Source organism: Benincasa hispida, chromosome 10 (assembly GCF_009727055.1).
Source record: "Benincasa hispida cultivar B227 chromosome 10, ASM972705v1, whole genome shotgun sequence".
Classification (NCBI taxonomy): domain Eukaryota; kingdom Viridiplantae; phylum Streptophyta; class Magnoliopsida; order Cucurbitales; family Cucurbitaceae; genus Benincasa; species Benincasa hispida.
The window spans coordinates 46,517,015-46,540,237 of NC_052358.1; the positions used below are offsets into that span (position 1 = coordinate 46,517,015).

The following is a 23,223-nucleotide window of genomic DNA, read 5'->3' on the forward strand; positions in this document are numbered from 1 at the left end:
AGTAAACTTCTGCTTTACCTCCATCGCCTAGACGATCGAAGACTCCTCACCCCAGCGAATTCCGGAAGTTTCCCGGCGTTCCTCTCTTTTCTTTTCTCTCGATTCTTTCTCTGCAAAAGGAAAAGAAAAGATTAGTCAGTCGAAGGGTTTTTCCAGCAGAAGTTTGTGGTTCAAATCTCAGCCATTAAAGTGTAAGGCCGAGATCGTACATCACACGGTTTGTACATCCTGCACGTGACCTAGCGTTTGTGTGAAGTATCGAGGGGTATCCGATAGTCGTGTAAGGGTCATCGTTCACTCTAAGCCCGAAAAGACTTTGCATATCCGTCTTGCTTTCTGCCTACTTTCCGCATTTCAAGCCCAACAATTAGCAAGTCTTAAATTTCTTTTTTCTTGTTACTATTATTTATATATTATTCTGAATTTAAAATTTATATTTTCTAATATGATATTAATTGTTATTTGTGTTTTGAATTTTAAATTTCTTTATTATTTTATTTTAAAATTAAATTTAAAATTTTGCGATAGGTATATTTGTATATAATTTTAATTTTGAAATATAAATTTTCAATAGGTAGATTTATATATTATCTTACTTTTGAATTTTGAATTTTAATGTTTACTACACTTAGAACCAATTACATTTTTATAATATATAAATTTTTGTCTATTTAAATATGCATTTACTCGTATTTTGATATTTTACCGTTGTTGAATCTAAGTCGACATCATTTAAGGCGAACGAACCTAGTGACGACAACATTACAAATTAAATTTGGACAACATTTGAAGCATTAAAATAATTGTATTATTATTAATTTTGCATATCGGGACTTATTTATGTTAGATGAATGTATTCTTTCGAAAAATTGGTATTTAAATATTTGAATACATGTTATATATATTTTTATATTATAATGTAAGAAAAAACTACATTATACTTTAAAAAAACAAAAAGAAATATAAGAAAAACATTTTAAGAAACAGTTTTTGGTTCTTTTTCTTTTTTAAAAAACAAGAATAAAAATAGTTGAACATATTTCTACTTCTAATCCTCGAAAAATAAAAAACATTAAATATAAAACATAAAACATAAAACATGAAACCAAAACGTTATATCAAATGTGACCTAATCAAATAAGTTTGTTTCTTACAAATGGGAAACGTCAACTGGAAAGATAAACAAAAACATTATCAAAATGATGCCTTATTAGTTTCCCTTTTACAATTTTATAAAAGAAAATGGTGTGTTAAAATATATATTTACAGTTTCTTGAGAGTGATTAAAGAAAATTGGGAAAATTTTGACATCCTCCCTCTCGAGTGCCCTAAATATTTTTGCTCACATCCTTCTTAATATTACCCCTTAATCTTTTAACATTGTTTTAAAACTATACTTGAAATAAGCTCGAAAAAATGAGACTTAAGATACTTTGATTTTTTACCCAACATTCAAACAAAGTTTCTACATATAGGTATTTTTAAAATCATTGATAAAGTTTAATAAATGTTATTTGAGTTGAAAAAATTTACATTCCGAACAATTGGGTTGTGTTTAAAAAGTCTTTCAACTCAACTCAATTCAATCCATGAATACTCCTAGTTTGTTCCTTTCTCTCTTTCCCTGTTTTCGTCGGTTACATTGTGACAGTCTTGTTGAATAATCTTTCATCTATCTAACTATAGAATTATATATATTTTTTTACAGTCATTGAGGTCGGAGCGAGTAGAGAAAAAATGAGGGCCACTTAATTCAAAAGTGATGTGAAGTGAAAGTGAAAGCGAAAGAAAACAACAAAAGTTAAGGTGGAATACACTTTCAATGACGAAGTGGACAAGATGGAAAAGAATGACGGTGGGAACTTTAATTTGGTTCTTTTTAGTTTTTTGCTTTTTTCCATTACTATTAATTATCACATTTTGCGTGTCTCATACTCTCACCAATCTTCTTCATATTACATTAGATCCACAAAACCATTATTTTCTCTTTCGTGTGAAAAATTACAAATTTCACACTATTTTATTTTAATTCCATGATCTCTTTAAACATACATTTATTTTACAACCTTATATTTCTTATTTAACTAACCGAGTTGGTGTACTGTATTATACTATTTTAAAAAAGTAATCTCTTAATTCAATCGTATTTAGTAGTATATATGGATTAGGTTGGATTGGATTGATCTGGTTAGGTACTTAAAATATGAGGAAGACCCAACAAGTATATGTCAATATGTCAATATTAGGGACTTGAACACAGGATATCCTAAACCAACCTACTCTAATAAACCTTAAGTATTTGAATTAATTGGTGATTTAATTAAGATTTTCCTTTTTTTTTTTTTATTCCTTTGCGTTTTATTGTTGCTCCTTTGTGTCATCCTTTTGTAGGTCCTTTTCTTTTCTATCTTATGTTTCAATTTCAAATGATCAAATTCTTAAAGAATTTGCAAATTAACGACGAATCGAATGAAAACAAAAAAAGTAAAAGCCACCCAATTTAAATTGTAATAAAAGATTGAAAAAAATCTAACTCAACTTAACCCTTAGAATTTGAGTTGGATAGTTGAAATTATTTGAATTATCAAATTATTTAAACATACCCCTAATTAAGTTATGCTAAAATATACTCCGTAAACACTAGAATCAAATTATGTACCCACAATTAAATTTCTAAAATTATAGAAATAAATGTAGGAGCTATTTGAGACGCTAAGATGATATAGGATGTAGAGAATTTTGATGTTTGGGGAGTTCTGATCGAGTATGAACGATCGAATATAATCAAGTATGTAAGCATTGAGATGATATACGATACATGGAAGAAAAATGACGGTGAGATACAAAACATGTTCTGAAAATAGGCCCACAAATAATTAAAATCGATAAGATATGATAATGAATCTCTAAACATGATATAGGATGTGTGGATATATCGTCCCATGTTGGATCCCAAACAGCCCGTAAAGAGATGTAATGAAATAATGGAAACACAATTTATTTAATATTATAATATTTGTGTTTTGTTTGGCGGTGACCGGAAGGGACATTGGGCAAAGGCAAACGACAAACTACGATATGTACTACTTTCTCTCTCTAGACGACAAAACCAGGCTGTAAATATTTAATATATATATTGAAAAAAAGTAAATGGAGGGTTAGGTAGCACGTGAGTAAATTGTGTGGAGTAGATGCGATAAGCAACACCAATTATTGTTAATTTCCAAAATATCTCTTTGTCGATTATCAAACCATTTTACTCCTCCTCGTACGCCGCCGTTTTAGCCATACATTTTCATTTACAAACCCTTCATCTCCTCATCTTCTACATCCAAACAACACTCGTTTTTAAATGCTGAATTTTATGACTTCTTTTTTTTTTTTATTAAAACCTAAAATTGTTGATCTAAACTATAATTTATGTCCTTTTTTGGGATTCAATTAATTTTCAAATATTGGTTACATAGATTATGTAAACATTTTAGTCAATCCAATGTCGTGAAAAAGTATTCCTTCTTTTAGAAGGATAGTTCGAAAATGGATGAGTTTGGGTTTAAAATTAGGATAGTACAACCTTGTGTCGATGGATGAAAAGAGAGATAAGAAATATGATATTCCTTTTTATATACTACATTCAATAAAAATATATGTTGCTCTACTTTTCAAGGAAAATAGGTTCAATGAGAATAAAATGAGAGCAAAGAGACATTGTCCTTTGCTATATATTTAACATGTTTCTGACAAATGATATTGAAAGGTGCATGCATGAAAAGGACAAAGATAAAAAAGAGATACATACAAAAAAGGACGTGGAGAATATATGTTCACGGGTAGTTTTTATCATCTCAAAATCAATCAACAATGAGAGAATTAGTAACTCATGTATCTTATAAAAAATGTGAAGTATTTTCATCTTTTTCAATGTGAGATCATCGACCGGAGGGTATGTAAATAAAAGTTAATATCTCATAGGTCTCCAATTATGTTACAATATCCAAAAAGAAAGAATAAAAGAGAAAATGGAAAGTCGGCGATTGAATCGGTTAAGGATTATTGTCAAGGTTGTTGGGAGAAGTTGAAGTTTAAAAAGAAAGAAGAAACCAGAATGGAGGGCAGTGAAGTCTGAATATCAGAAGTGAGGAAGGAGAGCTCTCGAGAGTGGGAGTTCAGAAGTTTTTGTCGTGGAGAACCCATTGTACTGTGCCACTCATCGTCTACTTATATTAAGCGATCATGTAGCAGAGCTCATCGATCGTGTAGCATTTGATAGGCGATCGTATAATGTTGGATAAGCGATCGTGTAGTTCCTTATAAGCGATCGCAGGTAGTGGTGGGCGACTGTCTAGTGTTACTCAGCGATCGTGTAGAGACTTAAAGTGATCTTATAGTATTCTGTAAATGATCGTTTGGAGTTGTTAAGTGATCGTCTAGTCTCTGTTTGTCTCTTATCATTTAATAAAGAGTTTGTTCATCGTTTAGTTCCTATTTCGGGAGATTGAACCACTCGTTACGCTAATAAAGAATTTCAAGAATTAGTTTCCTAACAATATCATACAAGATTTTTTCAAAATAAAAATGAGAAAAATTGCCAAAATAATTTAGAAGATTAGAAGAAAAATAAACAATAAAATATTATAAATAAAATAAAATATTGAAAATAAAAATAAAAGTAAGTCTATAGATGGGATCTAAATAGTAAATTACATGTTTTTCATTAATAATGAAAAGGTATCATATAATAATTCAGCTTTTGTTTTTCAAGAAAACAAAAAATCAGCTTTTGAGTGAGGGAGATGAAAAAGCATTCTAGATTTTGTTAGGAGAAAAATATTATATAATTTAATCACGTGGATTTAAAAAAATAAAGTGTTGATTCCATGAAAAGATTTTGGAGACCCACTCTCTATTATCTTAATCTTAATAAACATCTTCCAATTTGAAAATGCAATCAATATTCTTCATTGCCCATCAACTTGCTTATTTTTTAGTTAAAAATTTTAACCTAATATTTGACTAAAATGAAAAGAACCCATTAAAGTTTTAGATATAAAAATTAAGTTTTTATTTTATTTTATTTTATTTTACAAATTATATATAGGGGAAGAATCAAATATATGAACTCAAGAATGATAGTATAAATTTTATGTCAATTGAATTATACTCATGTTGACTATAATAATGAAAACTTAAAGTGTATTTGATTTAATTTTTTAAAAGTTTAATTTTGTAAAAAAAAAAATATTTTAGAAAAAAAGTTAGAGTGTTTAACAACCACTCAAAATCGCTTTCGAAAAATGAGTTTATTAAATATGATAATTTGAGAGAAACACTTGAAATCATTTTTTAGAAAAATGTGTTTTTTTAGTGTTTAATGGTTAATTTCTCTCTAATTTATATAATACATAAAATTGTCAAAATATCCTCACTAGTCCTCTACCTCTCACCTCACTCCACCATGGTTGGCACCGACTTTCATTGCCCTCTGTTGGCCACAAGATCAAAACCTACTTTGTGACCACCTTGGACAACCAACTTTGCGCAACCAACACTAAAGACTAATTTTGGTAATCAACTCTGTCTTTTGATTCCAATGACCACCTTTGGTAATCAACTCGGACGGTTTAACTATGGTTAAGATGATTCAGGGATCAAAAGATCCTCTTTTGGAGGTGGTTGATCAGGTGACTGATATTAAAAATCTTATAAGTTTGTGTCAAGTGGTAAATTTTCAATACTTTCCAAGGGAATTCTTCAGCTCATTCATTGGCTAGAAAAGGCATTGGAGGTTCGAGTTTTCCTCCTGTTTTGGAGTCCCTATACCTGGGCCATTTTTTTTTTTTTTAATTTCCGACATGTTGGCCAATTAATGTTTTTTTATTTTGTCTATTGTTTGTTCTTGTTTCAAAAAAACAAGATAAAAGATGTGATCATCTGTCCAAATATTTCTCTACTGTTAAAATGATTTTTCATATCTATGATATCCACATCATACCTATACACAAAAAAATTTAGCACTTCGTCTGAAAATTATAACGGAGGAATTGATGTATCTGTCTGTTTAAATATATCTCCACCATTAGATCATGATGTTTCATATATGTGGTCTAGATCACAGTCATGCAGTAAAAGATATTGAGATTAAATATATAAATATATATTTATTGAGATTAAAATGTTTTAATATATATATATATATATATATATTGAGATCAAAATAGTTGGCATTGGAGAGATAGAAAGCGAAAGATATAATGGAAAAATATTCAAAAAGTATTCCGAATCTGACCTTTCGATAATATTAGTGGGAGTCATTTTAAGGGGTCATAGAAAAGTTACGGAGTACGAAAAGACTATTTCACCCTTCAGACATAGTGGGTTCTTAATTTTTTTTTTTTTTTTTTTTTTTTTTCTCATTTGAAAAGATAGTGGGTCAAAGTGCCGTGAATTATTATAAAAATAATTTTAAAAAATGTTAAGATGATTAAAAAAATAATAATAACTCTACAATCAAACTCATGGGTCAACTTGCAAGAGCTTGCAATAATTAATCTATTGAATACAAGTAATTGTCTTTCTTTTTTAAAAAAAAATAGTTCCAAAAATGACAAGGATCGCTCTTATATGCAATTAATATTAGTGACTATTTATAATTTAATCATCACCTATATTATATATATATTATTCACTCCCCTTCATGGATATATTCTCTCCTCCATGTTTCAAGGCCGTTTCTTCCTCCTTCTCTTTTCTCTTTTTCCCTCCCTCTCTTTTCTCCTTTAGCTAATCTGAGTTATAGGCAAGAGACGGATGGCATGGGGCGATCTGGCGACCGGGCGAGCATGGGACAACAAAAATAGCGATGGCAGACTCAGAGCAAACAAACGACAATGACGGATTCAGAACAAATGAACGGCGATGGCGGACTTGGAGCAAATGAATGGCAACAATAGATTCAGAGTAAATGAACAACGACGACGGACTCAGAGCAGACGAACGACAGATCCAATTCAATTTTTAGTTTTATTTTTTTCCTATTTTTATATATATTTTGATATATATGTACATTTTTTTAGCTTCGGTAGGAATTTTGATATATGATGTGGTATATGTATTCGTTTATTTCATACAAACGAGAGTGTTTTGTTTTTCTAGACTTCATGTATCATGTGATATATATATTGTGGTGTAAATGAAATTTATGAAGATTTATTTACTGTGGTATATTTCATATATTGACTTATACTATGATTTATGTCAAACATTGAATCAATCTCTAATTTATAAACAGTAGTATATTTCATATATTGGTTAGAATATTTTCAAATACCTACAAAATATTATAAGGTATATTTAAAATAATCATGACTCTATTTTAAAAGTGTTCTGAAGTATATTTAAAATAACCATTAATTGATACATGAAAGCCAACGTAAATAAAAAATAAAATTTCTTTAAATGTATTTTTTTAAATTGGAAAATGGAAAAAAAATACAATAAAAGTATTTTCTCTCTTCAATTGATAAATGAGAAAAAATATATTAAATGCAATTTTTCTCTCCATCATTAAAGTAGCTTGGAAAATAGGAAAATATATATATCCTATATTTTTATATAAAATACAATCCTAACTTGGAAAATACAATAAAGATATTTTTATATATTTTTATATAAATGTATTTTCTCTCCCATCATTAAAGTAGCTTGAAAAATAGGAAAAAAATTTATAAATATAGGATATAAATAAATGAAATAGGGCATAATTGTCCAAAATTAACCCTAAACGTCATCTTTGAAAAAATTTCAAAATTTAAGATATTTATGAAATATAGGGTTTTCTTTAGGTCTTCTATGTAGAACCCCAAAGTAAAAATCAAAATCTTTTGGTTTTGGGTCGACTAGCTGAATTCATAGAGTTTCACCAGAGAAAAAATAATTCTGTCAAACTTGTTAATCGCTTTTGCAACCTCGAGGACAAGGATAAAAATATCCGTCACTATGTCGATATATCCGTAAACTGAAGGGATCGACATCAATATTAAATATCAATGGATATCTTTAATAGATTTTATAAATGCTCGTAAAACATAAAAAAAATGTCATATATTAAATGAAATATGAATAGAAATACTAATAACAATATTCATAACTAAGTTTTAGAGTAAAACAAAAATTAATTATTAATCTAAACAAATTTTCTAATTTTTTTTTTACTTACAAATATATTGGTCGATGTCGATATTTTATCAATAAATTTATAAATTAAAATCTTGACATCGATATTGATATTTTAATCCTTGCTCGAGGGTCACACCCATACTACATCATCAGTAATATGTGTATCCCCAAGCAAGTCTTAAAAGAAAGACACTATAAATAGTCTCATATTGGTAACCATGATGGCCTGTTTGGTTGACAATCCAGATTCTGTTTTATGTATTAGATTTATTTAATTAAGTAAATATGTGTTTGGCAGATAACCCGAATTTTGTTTCTGAAAACTGTTTCCGAATTTTGTGATCCAAACAATGTAAATTCTGAAAATAACATTTTTATGTTTTCACTATATCCAAAATTTGGATTCTAAAATTTAAAATGCATCATTATATTAAATAATGTTAAGAACATTTAGAAATATAGTATATGTCATGTTATAAACTCAAATTCAAATTTAAAAAAATTAAAATATTTATTATGTAATATATTATAAATTAGGTTAAATTTCAAATTTGGTTCCTATAGTTAGGATAAAGTTAAAAATTCATCCATATGATTTTAAAATTTAGATTTTAGTTCCTATGATTTGATAGAACTTCACATATAATCTATATGGTTTCTTAAATTCTTTTAAATAATCTCTACCATAGGGATGGTAAATTCAAATAAATCATAAGACCTAAATTTTAACTTCTTCCGAACTATAGAGACAAAAATTTCAATTTATCTTATAAAATTATATATTATTACAAAATAATAATTTTACAATTTATTTTAACATAAAACATGTTCATAAATAAATTAATAATATTTTATTATCAACTAATTTTTAATGAATAACTACAACTAGTTTGCAATTATTTAAATTAGAATTCAATATATGAATTCGGCTACCAAACACATATTTGAAAACATGTAATACAATTCTCTGTGCTAATCTAGACATCATAGTATATTCTATTCGGTATTATATTGGTACAAGTACTCTTTTGCAAGTCAATATCATCGAAGTATCTAGACCAATTGAGTGAACTGCGTATTTTATATGCCAATTGAAGTATGCAACCTAGCAGATTATTTTGATACTTCTCTTAAATTTACTCTTACTTTCAATTTATTCTTATTGTTCTTTTATGTGTGGAAACGAACCATATTGTTTATCATCATCATCAATATTTATTTATCTTTTTCTAGATGCCTACAAAAGTTTACAGTTTGATTTACATCAACCTTACCTAGTCAGACCCTACATTGAAAAATTGGACAATTTTTTTTTTTAATTGATTTTTTCCTATGTTAATCCAAACAAAAAATAGGAAGCACTTTTCTGGAATTGTACTTTAAAAGACAAGTGAAAATGTCTTGATTTTACCTCTATCTTGGAAGTTTCCTCTCATTATTCTTTAATTATAGCTCACTTGTCTATTAAGAATCATTATTTCTTACTTTGTAGGGTACACGAAATTTATAATAGGTGGCAAATAGAACGTTCATTCGACGTATGAAAATTGTAGATATGACAAAATTCTTAAATCTATTGTTTTTATTCTATATTCTAATTTAATCCTTTTAATAAATTTACGTTTTTTGATATATCAGTAAACTAATATACTACATTTAAAGTGTATCAGTTGTATAATTTTTTCATTGATTTGTATACTTTTTGTATTTTTTATTTGCAGCAATATGAATTATTACTCACTTTACTTTTTGTATTTGCTACATCTTTTTATTTCTTTTATAGTTTTTTTCCCTTTGTAAGTGTTGTTGTTTATTTTATTTTTATGTGTAAATGTGCAATAGGTTGGGGATATTCAACCTAAAACTCACTAACACCTCATTCAGTATACTCATTTTGACAATTTGGGCGTGTCTGGAATAATGAGAGGAATTTTTTTTTTAAATACTTAAATAACTAATCATTTCAATAGTATATCAAGTTTATCGAGTTTATCAAGCGTATACTAGTAGTGTATCAAATATATATCAATAGTGTATCAAGTGTATGTCGATATTGTATCAAGCGTATCAAAGGTATCAAGTGTATCACATGGATTGAGTTTTTTTTATTATTTTTACAAAAATAATAAATCTAAATTATGGACTTAATTTTTTAAACTTATTTTGTCAAATATGTCAGAAGTACTAAATTTTGTGGGTTTACTAAATGATTGACAAATATCTATGTTTGCCTATCTAAAATTAACTCGGGTAAATATAATAAAGTTCACTGTAACTAATAACTACTTCATTTAAATAGATTGTTTAATTTATTTTATGTAATATTCAAGTTGTTTTAATCTTCGAAACTTACTGAATAAATTTAAATCAAGCGGGGTCATAAATCATTATAGCATTATCATAATTTTGAATTCAAACTTCATATCTAATTAGTTTTGTTTACTCTTCTGAACTTTTTTTTTTATAAAAAAATTTTGTTTTATGTGAGTTGAGTTATATATACGTTCACGTTAATAAGATTAAACTTATGTTTAAATGGTAGATAATTTTGTTGAAATGGAAGGATAATAAAGAATATTGATATTTTAAAAGTTTATATTTTTACATACATATTAAAATAGGTAGTATATATCTCAATAAAATGTAAAAATATCTCGATATATAAGTACAAAATATTATTCATCCCACATATTCTAATTATGCTTTGATTGATTAAGTAATATTTAATAAGTTAATCAGAGAAGTCAATTTAAATATTGTTAAACAAGGTAAGATACATATACTCTTAATCAACGACTTTGGGAGATTTGAATTTTTTATCCTATGCCATAGTTGAACTTTAAAATGAAAGAAAGAAAAATCAATATAAGAAATTTCTCTTAAATATGAATTCAATGATAAATACACAAATAATCTTTATGTTTTTTTTTTTGGAAAGGATAATTTGATTTTTTTTGTTTTTTTTGGTAGAAAGAAAAAAGTAAGCATTTCTGTTGAGGAAAAGTTCCAGCAGTTTCCTGAAAAATGATTTTAAAAAATTACCAATAATAATCAGTGTGAATAGGTATTAAAAAATGGTAAAAATTTATTTTGGTCTAGTAATTTTAAAGTTGTTGAATTTTGCTTTGTATACTCTTAAATGTCAAATTTTGGTTGATATATTTTCAAAAGACCTTAAAAGTTTTAGTTACAATGGTGAGTTATTTGTTGGTTTTTTAAAAAATTATTTTATTATCTATTAGCCTTTTAATCTATAAATTATGAGAATATATTGGTGTTTTATTGCATAAAAAATATTATTATTATTATTATTATTATTTAATCAACCTAAAAAAACTATTAAATTTAAATGACTAAATTTAGAATTTACTAAAATTACATCAACATTAAAATTTGACATACAAGATTAAAACGGGACAATGTTAAACTAATTTTAATTTATATCCTTAAATTTTGGGTTGTATCAATTTAAATCATAAATTTTTGGATTTTATCAATTCAAACCCTGAACTTTCATAAGTGTATAATTTAAAAGTAAACTTTCATAAATGTATCTAAATAAAACATGAAATGTTTTAATTGATACACTAATAAAAGTTCATGGTTTTAATTGATACGACTCTCAAGATTTAAAGGTATAATTTGATATTTTCCCTTACTTTTATGTTTTTTTAAAAAACTTCTGAAAAATAAACTAATGAAGGGGAAATTTTAGGTTTAAAAAGCACTTTTGTTCCTTGTATTTTCGGGAAAGTAATAATTCAATCACTAAACGTTCGTTTGTAACGATTTAGTCTATGTAATTTTAAATTTTGCAACATTTTAGTTTCTGAACTTTAGTATGTAACAATTTAGTCATTGTATTTTCAAATTTGTAATCCTGATGTATAATACAAATTATCAAAATTAGAGGTCGATTTTTATTATTTTATGATGTAGACTTTTGTATTTTGTAAAAATATTGAGTCTTTAATTAGTTTACCTGTTTATTTATGCAAAAAATCTCATTAAATTTTTACACTAATTTCAACAAGATGGACTAAATATTATCGCTTTTAAAGTAGTACACTGACTAAATTGTTATAAATTAAAGTTTAAATACTAAATTGTTACTTTTATAAGATTTTAGGGATTAAAAATGATTTTTAACCAAAATTTTATTAGTTTTCTTTTATTAAAAGATTGTGAAGTTTAATATAAAAAATGAAGTTAGATTCAAAAAAAAAAAAGAAGATTAAAAATTGAATTTAGGATAGAAATAATATAGTGAAAAGTGGGAGGAATATGGCATCTTTTTAGAATCCAAAAGGAATCGTCGCTGAAAAGGAATCTAAATCGTATGCTTATTTCAAAAAATAAAAATAAAAATTGAATGCCAAAGCTTTTCGTCAGATTGGGTATGGGCTTTTTCCTTGCATCAAGAATGAGGGAAATTGTTTTCATCACCACAAATAGGGTTGTCAAAAATTTATATCGATCAAATCTCGCCTCGATCGGAATAGAGATTCTTCGATTTGATTAAGAATAGAGTCAATTGGCGGGGATGAGAGTGGAGATGGAAGAAAATACACCCCACGGCGATGGGGGTGGGGCAACTTGACCCGTTGCCAACCCTAGAGACGAACTACTTGAGTGACTTGAAAAATTTCTAGTACTCTTGTAATACTATACTCTCTCTTCATACTATGAATCTATCTTCATAAATATTTATAGGCTTCATGTTGATGTTAGTGGGTTCCACTATATTTTTTAAAAATGTGTTGACGTGGTGTACAATAAGTAGAGGTAGTACAAAAATTTTCCATACTATTATTGCATGGGATATTTTCTCAATTTACTCTCATTTCATTTCTTTTTCGTTTAGAAAAAAAAAATGTAATAATAAAATGGAAAATATGCATCTATATGATATTTATGGGTCATGTGGTCTATTCCTACGACAGAGAGAAGTTGAAAGAGATTGTACAGTTCCTAATTGAGTTGGTGCTTTATTTCTATTCATTATGTCATAGCTACATTTTTTTCTTCATGCTTCATCTATTTTTGGAGAATTTATGGCTTCATTCACATCCAACTACACTCATGTTTATTTATAAATTATTTTATTTATTTTTATTATTTTTCTAGAAATAGCGAGTCCAATAGGTTCCGTGAAATTTTTAAATATAAAATTAAAGTTTAGGGTTGATCTAAACCCTAAACTTTTCAATTCAGTATCCAATAGGTTCCATAAAAATTTTAAATGTACGTCGAAATAGGTCAAAAAAACTTGTTTGACATGAAATTAAAATTTAAAAAATTTCACTAAACACAAAATTTAAAGTTTAGAAATTGAAAAGATATGGACATGAAAATTTTAAGGACAAAAAACTTGTAATTTAGAGAATATTTGGTCCAAAAGAGTAGGAGTTGTGGACACGGAGAAGAGAACTACGCTCTTAGCTCATGTGAGCTCCACAATTAAAAAAACATTAATCCATGGTTTATTAACTCTTGACATTGTAGATCTCACAGCTAAATAACTCTTCAAACTTAACAATTCTAGACAAAAAAAAAAAAAAAAAAAAAAACTTCACTCTTTATCGGAAAAATGCCCTTAATTATTAAATTAGGAGCAATACTTTAGTGATAAGGTTGCACTCATCTTTATGCATCGTTTTCAATAACAACAAGATTTTTTTAAAAAAAAATATCTTTTCAAAAAAGAGAAATTTAACAAAGACAACTTATAAATATACATTTGGGTCATGTTTACAAAACCATAATGAAAATTGGTGTGATCGTAATGAAATTTAATTGATGGATCAATTGTAATGAGCTTGAATCACAAACGTAATTGACTTGATTTTGATTGCATTACTTAAAATTATGAAATTTATGAAATTTACTGTTACTATTACCTCTATCTCTGAATGTCAAGTAGTAACGATAACAGTAACAGTAAATATGTCAAAATTGATAATTTTTCAACTGTAACATTAGCAATAACGATAACTATAAGACATAATTCTCAAGCTTAATCGGATTGAAGACTTTTATTCATTAATCAAATTGCATTATTTCATTATATATTTAGATGTGGGGTCCATGTATGAGTACAAATATAGAATATAAAGTAAATAATATAAAAAGGTTCACTTATTTTATTTTTATCGATCTATAATATTTTTAGTGGAATAAACGTGATGTTAAATGAACTACATAAAAATAGATACAATCGAGAGATTGGGAGTGGCTCTACTTAAATGAGCGTGTGAGGCGTGTAAGCATGGGTTCACAAGTTGATGCAGCCCGCCGGATTGAAAAACAAGTTATTGACCTGTCGTACCCTTTTTCCCATTTTAATATGGGACCAGCCGCCAAATAACAATTAAAATTAATATTTTTAATAAAAACGAAATTAATTTTAAAAATTGTAAACCCAAAATCAAAAACCGTGTATACACCCCGCGTTTTCTTGCCGGAACAAATTAACAAAGACCTTCTAAATTGCAACTTGCAAGCCATTTTTATCTTTTTTTCACATCATTATTATTATTTTAAAAAATATAGAAATTTCAAAATCTAACTTTGCTTAATCAACTCACCCTTCCAAAACTTCAGAGTAACGTCTTCGTCAACCACCATTGAAGTCTCCCACTTTTTTACTTTATTAAACCTTACATTAAATTTTCATTCTATAAATTCAACCTCCATTTAAGAGACGAATTGATGTTTTTATTATAACATGAAAAAAAAAATCAATATATCATGACAAATTACAAAAACTACTCATAAAATTTGTTAATATATCACATTGCTGTTTTTTAGGTCACCCTAATTAATTGGTATTTGACTCACTAAATTATATTTAGATAGTTGAGTTTTTTTTCTAATAGATAAATAGAATATCTCAAAATTAAATACACATATCTAGAAATTTAAATGAAAACTTAAATTTTAGAATATATATATTTATAGTGAATATACATTTGTTTATGAAAAAGGTTCTTTCAAAAATTGTGAAAGTCAAGGTTTATTCATTTAAGATGCTTTTGGTACTAAACTTTATGTATCCTTTCCAATGCCTCCATTATAAAACTGCTTATTTTGTTCTAGATTATAAGACTAATTAAGAACTTTTCCATCTTGAATTTGACTATTTAAAGAGAATGGTATGATCAAATCAGAATTTACCAAAATTATCTAAAGCAATATTTATTGTAACTTTTCCCTTTTTTGTTTAATACTATGTTTTTTTCCTTTTAATGCAATATATATATTGTTGGTTAAATCATTAAAAAAAAATATTCCATATACTTATGTTGGTTTCAAATTTTTAGTACAATAAGTCAAATAAAAGATTTAAACCTTCAATAGAGGCTGTACATATAAATTATTGCAACCCTATGGCTACATTTTATCCTTAACTTTATAAAAAAAAATTTATATTATATGGTAATTATTTTAAAATTTTAAGGACAAATTATTGTAAACCTATATTTGTGAGTTTCTTCCATTTTAATTATTATACTTTTAAATGATCAATTTGAGAGTATGTCTAAAATACATTTTCAAGTATTTAATTTAAAAACAAGTCATTTTTTAAGAAATGTGTTTGGTAACTAATCGAAATAACTTTTCAAATGTATTTTAATTAGTCTTTATAAAAAAATGCTTAAATAAAAATGGATTTTTTTAAAAATACTTTTTTCTCAAGTCAACTCAAATAAGACTCTTCCTCTTCTCTTCGTTTATGTACTTTAAATAAATCTTAAATTTAGTCCCTACTACTAGTTTATTACAGGAGTGTGTATCAATTGGTTGGTGTCAGTTTTTACAAAAACTGACCAAAAAAGTATGTGAAATCTAACCAACAGTCATTTTTTAAAATCAAAGCAAGAGGGAATGAAAATGAAAGATGAATTGATGAAGTGTTATTGTTAGGTTAACATAACTTGCTACTTTTTTAAATTTAAATCAATCAATTTTTATGTAAAAATTTAAATCAATCTTGTAATGGCTTTCAAAATTAGACAACATACAAAATAATAATGAATTAATATTAAGGCAATAGAATTCAGCTCGGATCAGTGGTATTAGACTTGCTTTTATATTCTTTTAAAAGAAAAAAAATTAAAATATATATCGGAAAATTGACAACCAATCGACTGGTTTATCGGTCAGATCGGTTTTTGGTCCTTTATGCACAACCTCAATTTATTGTGGATTTTCTCATTACTTTATATTTTTTATTAACATTTTTCCTGTAAATATATTCACATAGTGTGTTTATTTGCATGAAAATTATTATGATTGTTTAATCAATTTTGATAAAAATTAATTTCAAGGAACTAAATTTAAGATTTATTGAAAATACAGAAACTAAAATAGAACAAATTTCAAGATAAATTCGAAGAATATTTTTTTTTTCAAAAAAAGATTTTTGTAATAGAATTAAAATTTTTCAAAGAGATAAAATAGAAACAAATTACATTAGAAAAATAAGTACGAACTAGTAGATATTTTCTTTTTGTGACTAATTTTTTCTTTTTAAAAAACACCTTTGGCCTTTTCTTAATCTAAAAAATACATATTTTTTCGTGACGAATAACACTATAGTAGTTGAGTTACATGCCTTTATTTACTATATATATTTGGGGAGTAATGAAATATGAAATAGTCGTTATTTTAGGTAAAATATAATTGGGATTATTTATTTGAATTCGGGACCATATGATGAGTTGGATTTGATATGTCACATACACACTAAACCGTATATGTCTCTTAATTACATCAAAAAGAAAAAAGCGAAAAAAGCGCAAAAAGCGAAATAAAGAATTTTCCCACACAAAAAAAAGGGACAAATTTTATTTTAATTTTTTAATTAAAAAAAAACGAAGTATAAAATAAAATAAAATAAAATAAATCCCAGTTTTCCATCTTTAAATACTCGATAAGATCCCTTCCCTCCGCCATTCAAATCACTCCTCTCAAATTAAAAACACCTCTCTCTCTCTCTCTCTCTCTGTTTTTCTGATGGGTTCTTTGAAGCTGCGGCCGTCGACGACGGCGCTGAAATGGCTGGGATTTGTCTCCGCCGTGTGGGTTCAGGCCATTTCCGGCAACAACTACACCTTTTCAAACTACTCCGACGCCCTGAAATCTCTGATGAATCTTACCCAACTTCAACTCAACAACCTCTCCGTCGCTAAAGACGTCGGAAAAGCCTTCGGACTTCTCGCCGGAATCGCTTGTGACCGGTTTCCCACTTGGGCGATTTTGCTTATTGGATCTCTTGAAGGTCTTATTGGCTATGGCGTTCAGTGGCTTGTTGTTAGCCAGAGAATTTCTCCTCTTCCTTATTGGCAGGTAAATTAATTAATTAATTATTTTTAATTAATAACTGTAGAGGTCAAATTTTTTATTTTTCTTGTTCAAGATTTTAATTCTTGACCTATTTTTTTTGTTAATTTGATGTTATGAGCTACACATACTATATTTTATTAAAAGGGGGAAAAATAAAATGTTTTTTTTTTAATCTATAATTTAGTTTCGTTTCAAAATGACTCTGACTTTAAGATTTGAGGTTGGTTTCAATTTAGTTCCAAAAATCCAAAATATTACAATTTACATTTGAGGTTTGAGTTTTATTTCAATTTGATTCCTAGATTTCAAGATCTATACTATATCTATTAATTAATTTAAAATAAATATGAAATGAAATTTTAAAATCTAATTTTAATAATGATTAAACCTAGTGAAAATTAATTAATTATAAATTTTCTAGATTAATGAGTATTTGGTAAAAAATTGAGGTTCAACGTGTAAATATTGGACCAAATTGAATCATGGTTTAACTTATGAAATTGTAACATTTATGAAATCTAACACTAAATTGAAACCAAACTTAATACTTAAACTAAAAGTGTAACATTTGAACATCTAGAAACTAAATAGAAACTAGAAACAAAAATAAAAATTATATATTCCTTTATTAAAAATATGTTGACTTGTTTCTTTCTCGGATCTTTTAGATCCCATGGATAATCATATAATTTTTGGTCTTTCTAGATTAAATTTATAAACACAAATTTCATCCCTAAATTTACATGCTTTGTTATCCAAAATTTTTACTCATGTTTTCAAAAATTTATTTTTGTTTTTAAATTTTAACTTGAATGCAAGTGTTTAAGGTGAAATTATGAAACAACCCTAAATTAAAACAAATTTATTACATGAAAAGTAAGTCTTTTTTTCTTTAATATTTTTGAATTTTTCTTTTGTTTTTTTTGGGGGGGATTTTTTTGCTCTTAAAAATTGCGTGGTTTTGACCAATCTATTTGTTTGCAACGAAAAGAGGGGAAACTGGAAAGAAAAAGTTAAGTTTTCAAAATGGTTTAATTAATAATAATAGGGAAATAAAACAGTGATTATCATCTTAAACTAGCAATCTCAGTTGCAAAAAACAGTTGAATTAGATCTTTCTCATTATATTTCTTGTGATAAATTTCACTGAAAAAATGGCGTTTGCTTGGTCAGATGTGCATCTTCTTGTGTTTGGGCGGAAACAGCACAACATGGATGAACACGGCGGTGCTAGTAACCTGCATCAGAAACTTCCGGAAGAATCGCGGCCCAGTTTCCGGCATTCTCAAAGGCTACGTCGGCCTCAGCACCGCCATTTTCACCGATNATTGTAAAAATCCCAACATTTTTCAATTTTTGCATCTCTTTCTTTCATACCCACTTTGCTGATTTTTCTCTCTCTCTGATCTCTGTTTTGCTCTGTTTTCTTCCAACCCATCTCCCTTCCTCCTCATGCTCGCTTTCGTCCCCTTCGCCGTCTGTCTCTTCGCCATGTTCTTCCTCCGTGAAATCCCACCTCCACCCTCCACCACCGCCGCCGATACCCAACAAGAATCCGATTACTTTTCCGTCTTCAACGCTCTAGCCGTCGTCGTCGCCGTTTATCTCTTATGCTTCGATTTCATCAAGAACTCCGGCAGACTCATCTCTCAATTGTTCTCTTTCGGCCTTCTGTTTCTCCTCGGATCCCCTTTGGTTATCCCGATTTACTCGTTTTTCAAGAGCTGGAACTCGAATCGAGACCGATCGGATCTAGAGGCCAGAATTGAGGAGCCGCTACTGAAGGAAGAAGTGGTAACAGAGGCGGTGAAGGAGGAGGCAGGGGAAATTGCAAAGGAAGAACAGAGACTGCCGGTGATCGGAGAAGAACATACGATTTTTGAAGCGGTGAAAACGATTGATTTCTGGGTGTTGTTCGTGTCGTTTCTGTGTGGAGTTGGGACTGGATTGGCGGTAATGAACAATATGGGTCAGATCGGATTGGCTCTGGGTTACGCCGATGTTTCCATGTTCGTCTCTCTCATAAGTATTTGGGGATTTTTCGGCCGGATTCTTTCCGGTACACTTTCCGAGCATTTTCTCAAGTAAGTTTCCCTCACTCTCTCCTTTCCAAAATTAATTTTTCAATCTAATTAATTCTACATTGTAAATTTCATTTTGAGAAAAAAAATCCAATTTTTTTCATAAATTTTGAGTATGGTTTTGAAATATTTTTATTTTGAGCTTTGAGTTTAGTTTCTATTTGATTTATGAATTTCAAAAGTTTATCTTTTCCGTCGTTAAATTTTAATTTTAATTTCGATTGAGCTATTAGATTTTAAGTTGTTACAATTTTAATTAAAATTTTGTTTTAATTTAATCTCTAGATTTAAAAAATTACAATTTTATCCTCAAATTTTCTTAAATATTAAGTTTTCTTTATTTAGTAATTATGTATGATGTCTATTAATTAATTTAAAAAATATTATAATTAATTAAGTTTTACTATTTTTCATTACTTTAAAATTTGACTGAAGATTGAAAGTGAATATTTAATTGTGAATTTAGGTTAAAACTGTAAATTTTTAAATTTAAAATTCAAATCTCAAAAGTAAAATTGTACAATTTTGAAATTTAGTAATTAAATTGGACTAAATAAAAATTAGATTTAAAATTAGGTGTAAGAAAAGATATATGTTTTCTTTTTAAAATTATTCTATTTTGATGGATGAATTGTAAATGTTGTTTTGAATTTTCAAAATATCTTTTAAGAAAATATTCTTCTTAGTCCGAATTTCTTTTGATTATTCCATTTATTTTTAAATATTGATGTGACATTTACTAGAGATACTTAAATTGGCTGAGATAAGTATAAGATGAAGAGAGATATTAAAGAGTAAATAATAACAGAAACTTTATTTTAAAGATCTAGAAATTAAAATATTTTTTTGGTTAAAATAATAAAATACTATTTTAGTCCTTATTAATTTGAAGTTTGTTTGATTTTTTTTTTAAATCTTTTATTTTCGATTATCATTTTTACTATAAATTTTGAAAATATATTAAGATATTATATTGAAAGTACATCTACTAAATTCACATAATGGTAGTTAAAATTTTATTTTTTATTTAATGTTTCTCAAAATGAAATCTACAAAATCTTTTTTTATTACTCTCTAATTTTTGCTTTTGAAAAATTAAGTTTATAAACACTATTTCAATTTATGATTTTTTTATATGTCATATGCTTTTTAAAATACAAACTAAATTTTGAAAAACTAAATAAAGTTTTTCTTGAACATATTATCCTTATAAAAATTTAACTATGAATTGAAATATTTCTTTAAACAAGCACAATTTCTAAAAATACAAAATAAAAATGTCAAATACTTATACCTTTATTGTCAACAATCTTTAATTGTTGAAGTTGATATATTAAAAAGTTGAGTCATTTGTATTTCGCTTTTGGAAAAAGAAAAAGATATTCTCAAAGTGAATTGAAAATGAAAAGCAATATCTAAAAATATCTTCATGGATATTACAGAAAAGCAGGCACACCAAGGCCTCTATGGAATGCTGCATCCCAAATTCTAATGACCGTTGGATACGTTTTGATGGCCATGGCAATGCCGGGTTCTCTCTACATCGGCTCGGTCATCGTCGGGATATGCTACGGTGTTCGTCTCTCCATCACCGTCCCCACCGCCTCAGAGCTCTTCGGTCTCAAATACTACGGTCTAATCTACAATATTCTCATCCTCAACCTCCCGATCGGCTCCTTCCTCTTCTCGGGCCTCCTCGCAGGGTTCCTCTACGACATGGAGGCGACCCCGATCGAGGGCGGCGGGAACACGTGCATCGGAGGGCATTGCTATAGAATTGTGTTTCTTGTGATGGCCTTGGCTTGTATAATTGGCTTTGCTTTGGACATTTGGTTGGCGTTCAGAACCAAAGAGCTTTATTCTAAGCTTAAAGCCAACAAGAAAACAAAGAAGGGAAACAACAATAACAACTCCTAGAATGGAAAAATTAAGAATTAATTGGTGGATTGATGGGATTTTTACCCAATGACATCCCCCAATTTATATATATATATATATATATTGGTTTTTTCTTTTTGAAATTATCATTTTTTAGTTTCATTGTTGAATTTATATCATTAGATTGTATAAGCAAGTTTTGGAATTATCTCTTTCCCCATTTCTTGTAGTGAGTAATTTGAGTTGTACTTTTAATCATGAATTTTCTTAAATAAATAAATAAAAAATATCCAAATTTGTACATTGCAATTGATTTTCCCCTCCTTTTGGGAATGGTTTGTGTAGTGAAATATCATGGTGCTAGTAATTATTTGGAAAAAGGTTCAATGTATTAATTTTAATCTTAAACTTTTAATTTCATTAATTTAGTCCTCAAATTTGATAGATTGTATCAATTTTAATCTTAAACTTTCAATTTCATCTATTTAAACATAAAATTTAAACAATTGTATCAACCATTGATTAGGTCTCATTATGGTTAAAATTGATATAATTTGTTAAGTACAAGGTTGAGGTTTAAATTGATGAAATTAATAGTTTATGTTTAAATCGATACAATCTGTCAAGTTTAGGACTAAGAATGATTTTTTCCTTAATTATCATTTTTTAAAAAGGTATTTTCCTAATTATTTTTAGAAGATTATGAAAGTTATAAAAGGTATATGCTTTTAGTCAAAGAAATATAACGGTATATTTACTAAAGGAAGAGGTAATTAAAAATGAGAATATATAGGTTTGGAGTTTGGATGAAAAAAAATGACATTACTTTTGATGTTGTTTACTCGACTTTGTTTACTTACATTTGAAATTCAAATGAAAATAGCTGACGGTTAAAATATCAATTTATATTTATAATCAATTAACTAAAGAATATGGTACAATAATTAAAATGTCATATTTAAATTTTATTTACTTATTCAGATTGTAATTGATTTTTACGTATTCAAATTTTTATAATGGTAAAACATTTTAATACTTAAAAGAATGTCTAACAGAATTAAAATATCCTTTCTAAATTTATTTACTTATCGAGATTTTAATTTATTTTACTTCTTCAAATCTATACTTTGAAAACGTTTTAATACCTAAATTTAAATATAAAACGTAGGATTTTAAAAAATGAAATAGTAATTATTTTGAATTTCATTTCTCTAATTCAAATTTAAAATTTGAATTTTGGTATAAATACATCTAATTTAAAAGAAAAAAAAACATCACTTAGAGGCCATTTGGTTTTAGGGAATGTAGATAATCGAGACCTTAGATATCTGAAGTTATAGATATACGAAATTATAGATGTCCAATTTCTTTAGATTATCATGTTTGTTTTGTAAGTATTTTTTTTTTGCAAATATTTGAGAATATTTTGATAATTGTGTTTGTTTTGTAGGATTTCTACATGGGAATGCTTTAAATTTATATAATGTTTCAAGGATGCCTTTACGACTGTTTATTAATTTATATAATTTGAACTTATATAACATATTTGTTTTTATCAATTTGAATTTATTTTTAAATTAATACAATTTATATTATTTTTATTAGTTATTTTTCTCAACAAAACGGTATACGATGAAGCTAAGGTGGTACGAAAAGCTCCTATTTGAGGAAGAGCCTGATGTGGAGTTGCAGTTTTTTAAAAGAAGGCCCATGTTTTAGAATTGCGGATGGAAAAACAACT

General features: G+C 27.4%; 1 protein-coding gene across 1 annotated transcript; it reads left to right on the forward strand.

The window, feature by feature from the left end:
• The first annotated feature begins 17,119 nt into the window (after nucleotides 1–17,119).
• Nucleotides 17,120–21,791, forward strand: LOC120089179 (protein NUCLEAR FUSION DEFECTIVE 4-like). The gene is made up of 4 exons (XM_039046591.1): nucleotides 17,120–17,526; nucleotides 18,697–18,849; nucleotides 18,931–19,607; nucleotides 21,047–21,791. Exons 1-4 carry the CDS (start codon nucleotides 17,194–17,196, stop codon nucleotides 21,519–21,521), a joined length of 1,638 nt encoding a protein of 545 aa, XP_038902519.1. The 5' UTR covers nucleotides 17,120–17,193; the 3' UTR covers nucleotides 21,522–21,791.
• The last annotated feature ends 1,432 nt before the right edge of the window (nucleotides 21,792–23,223 follow it).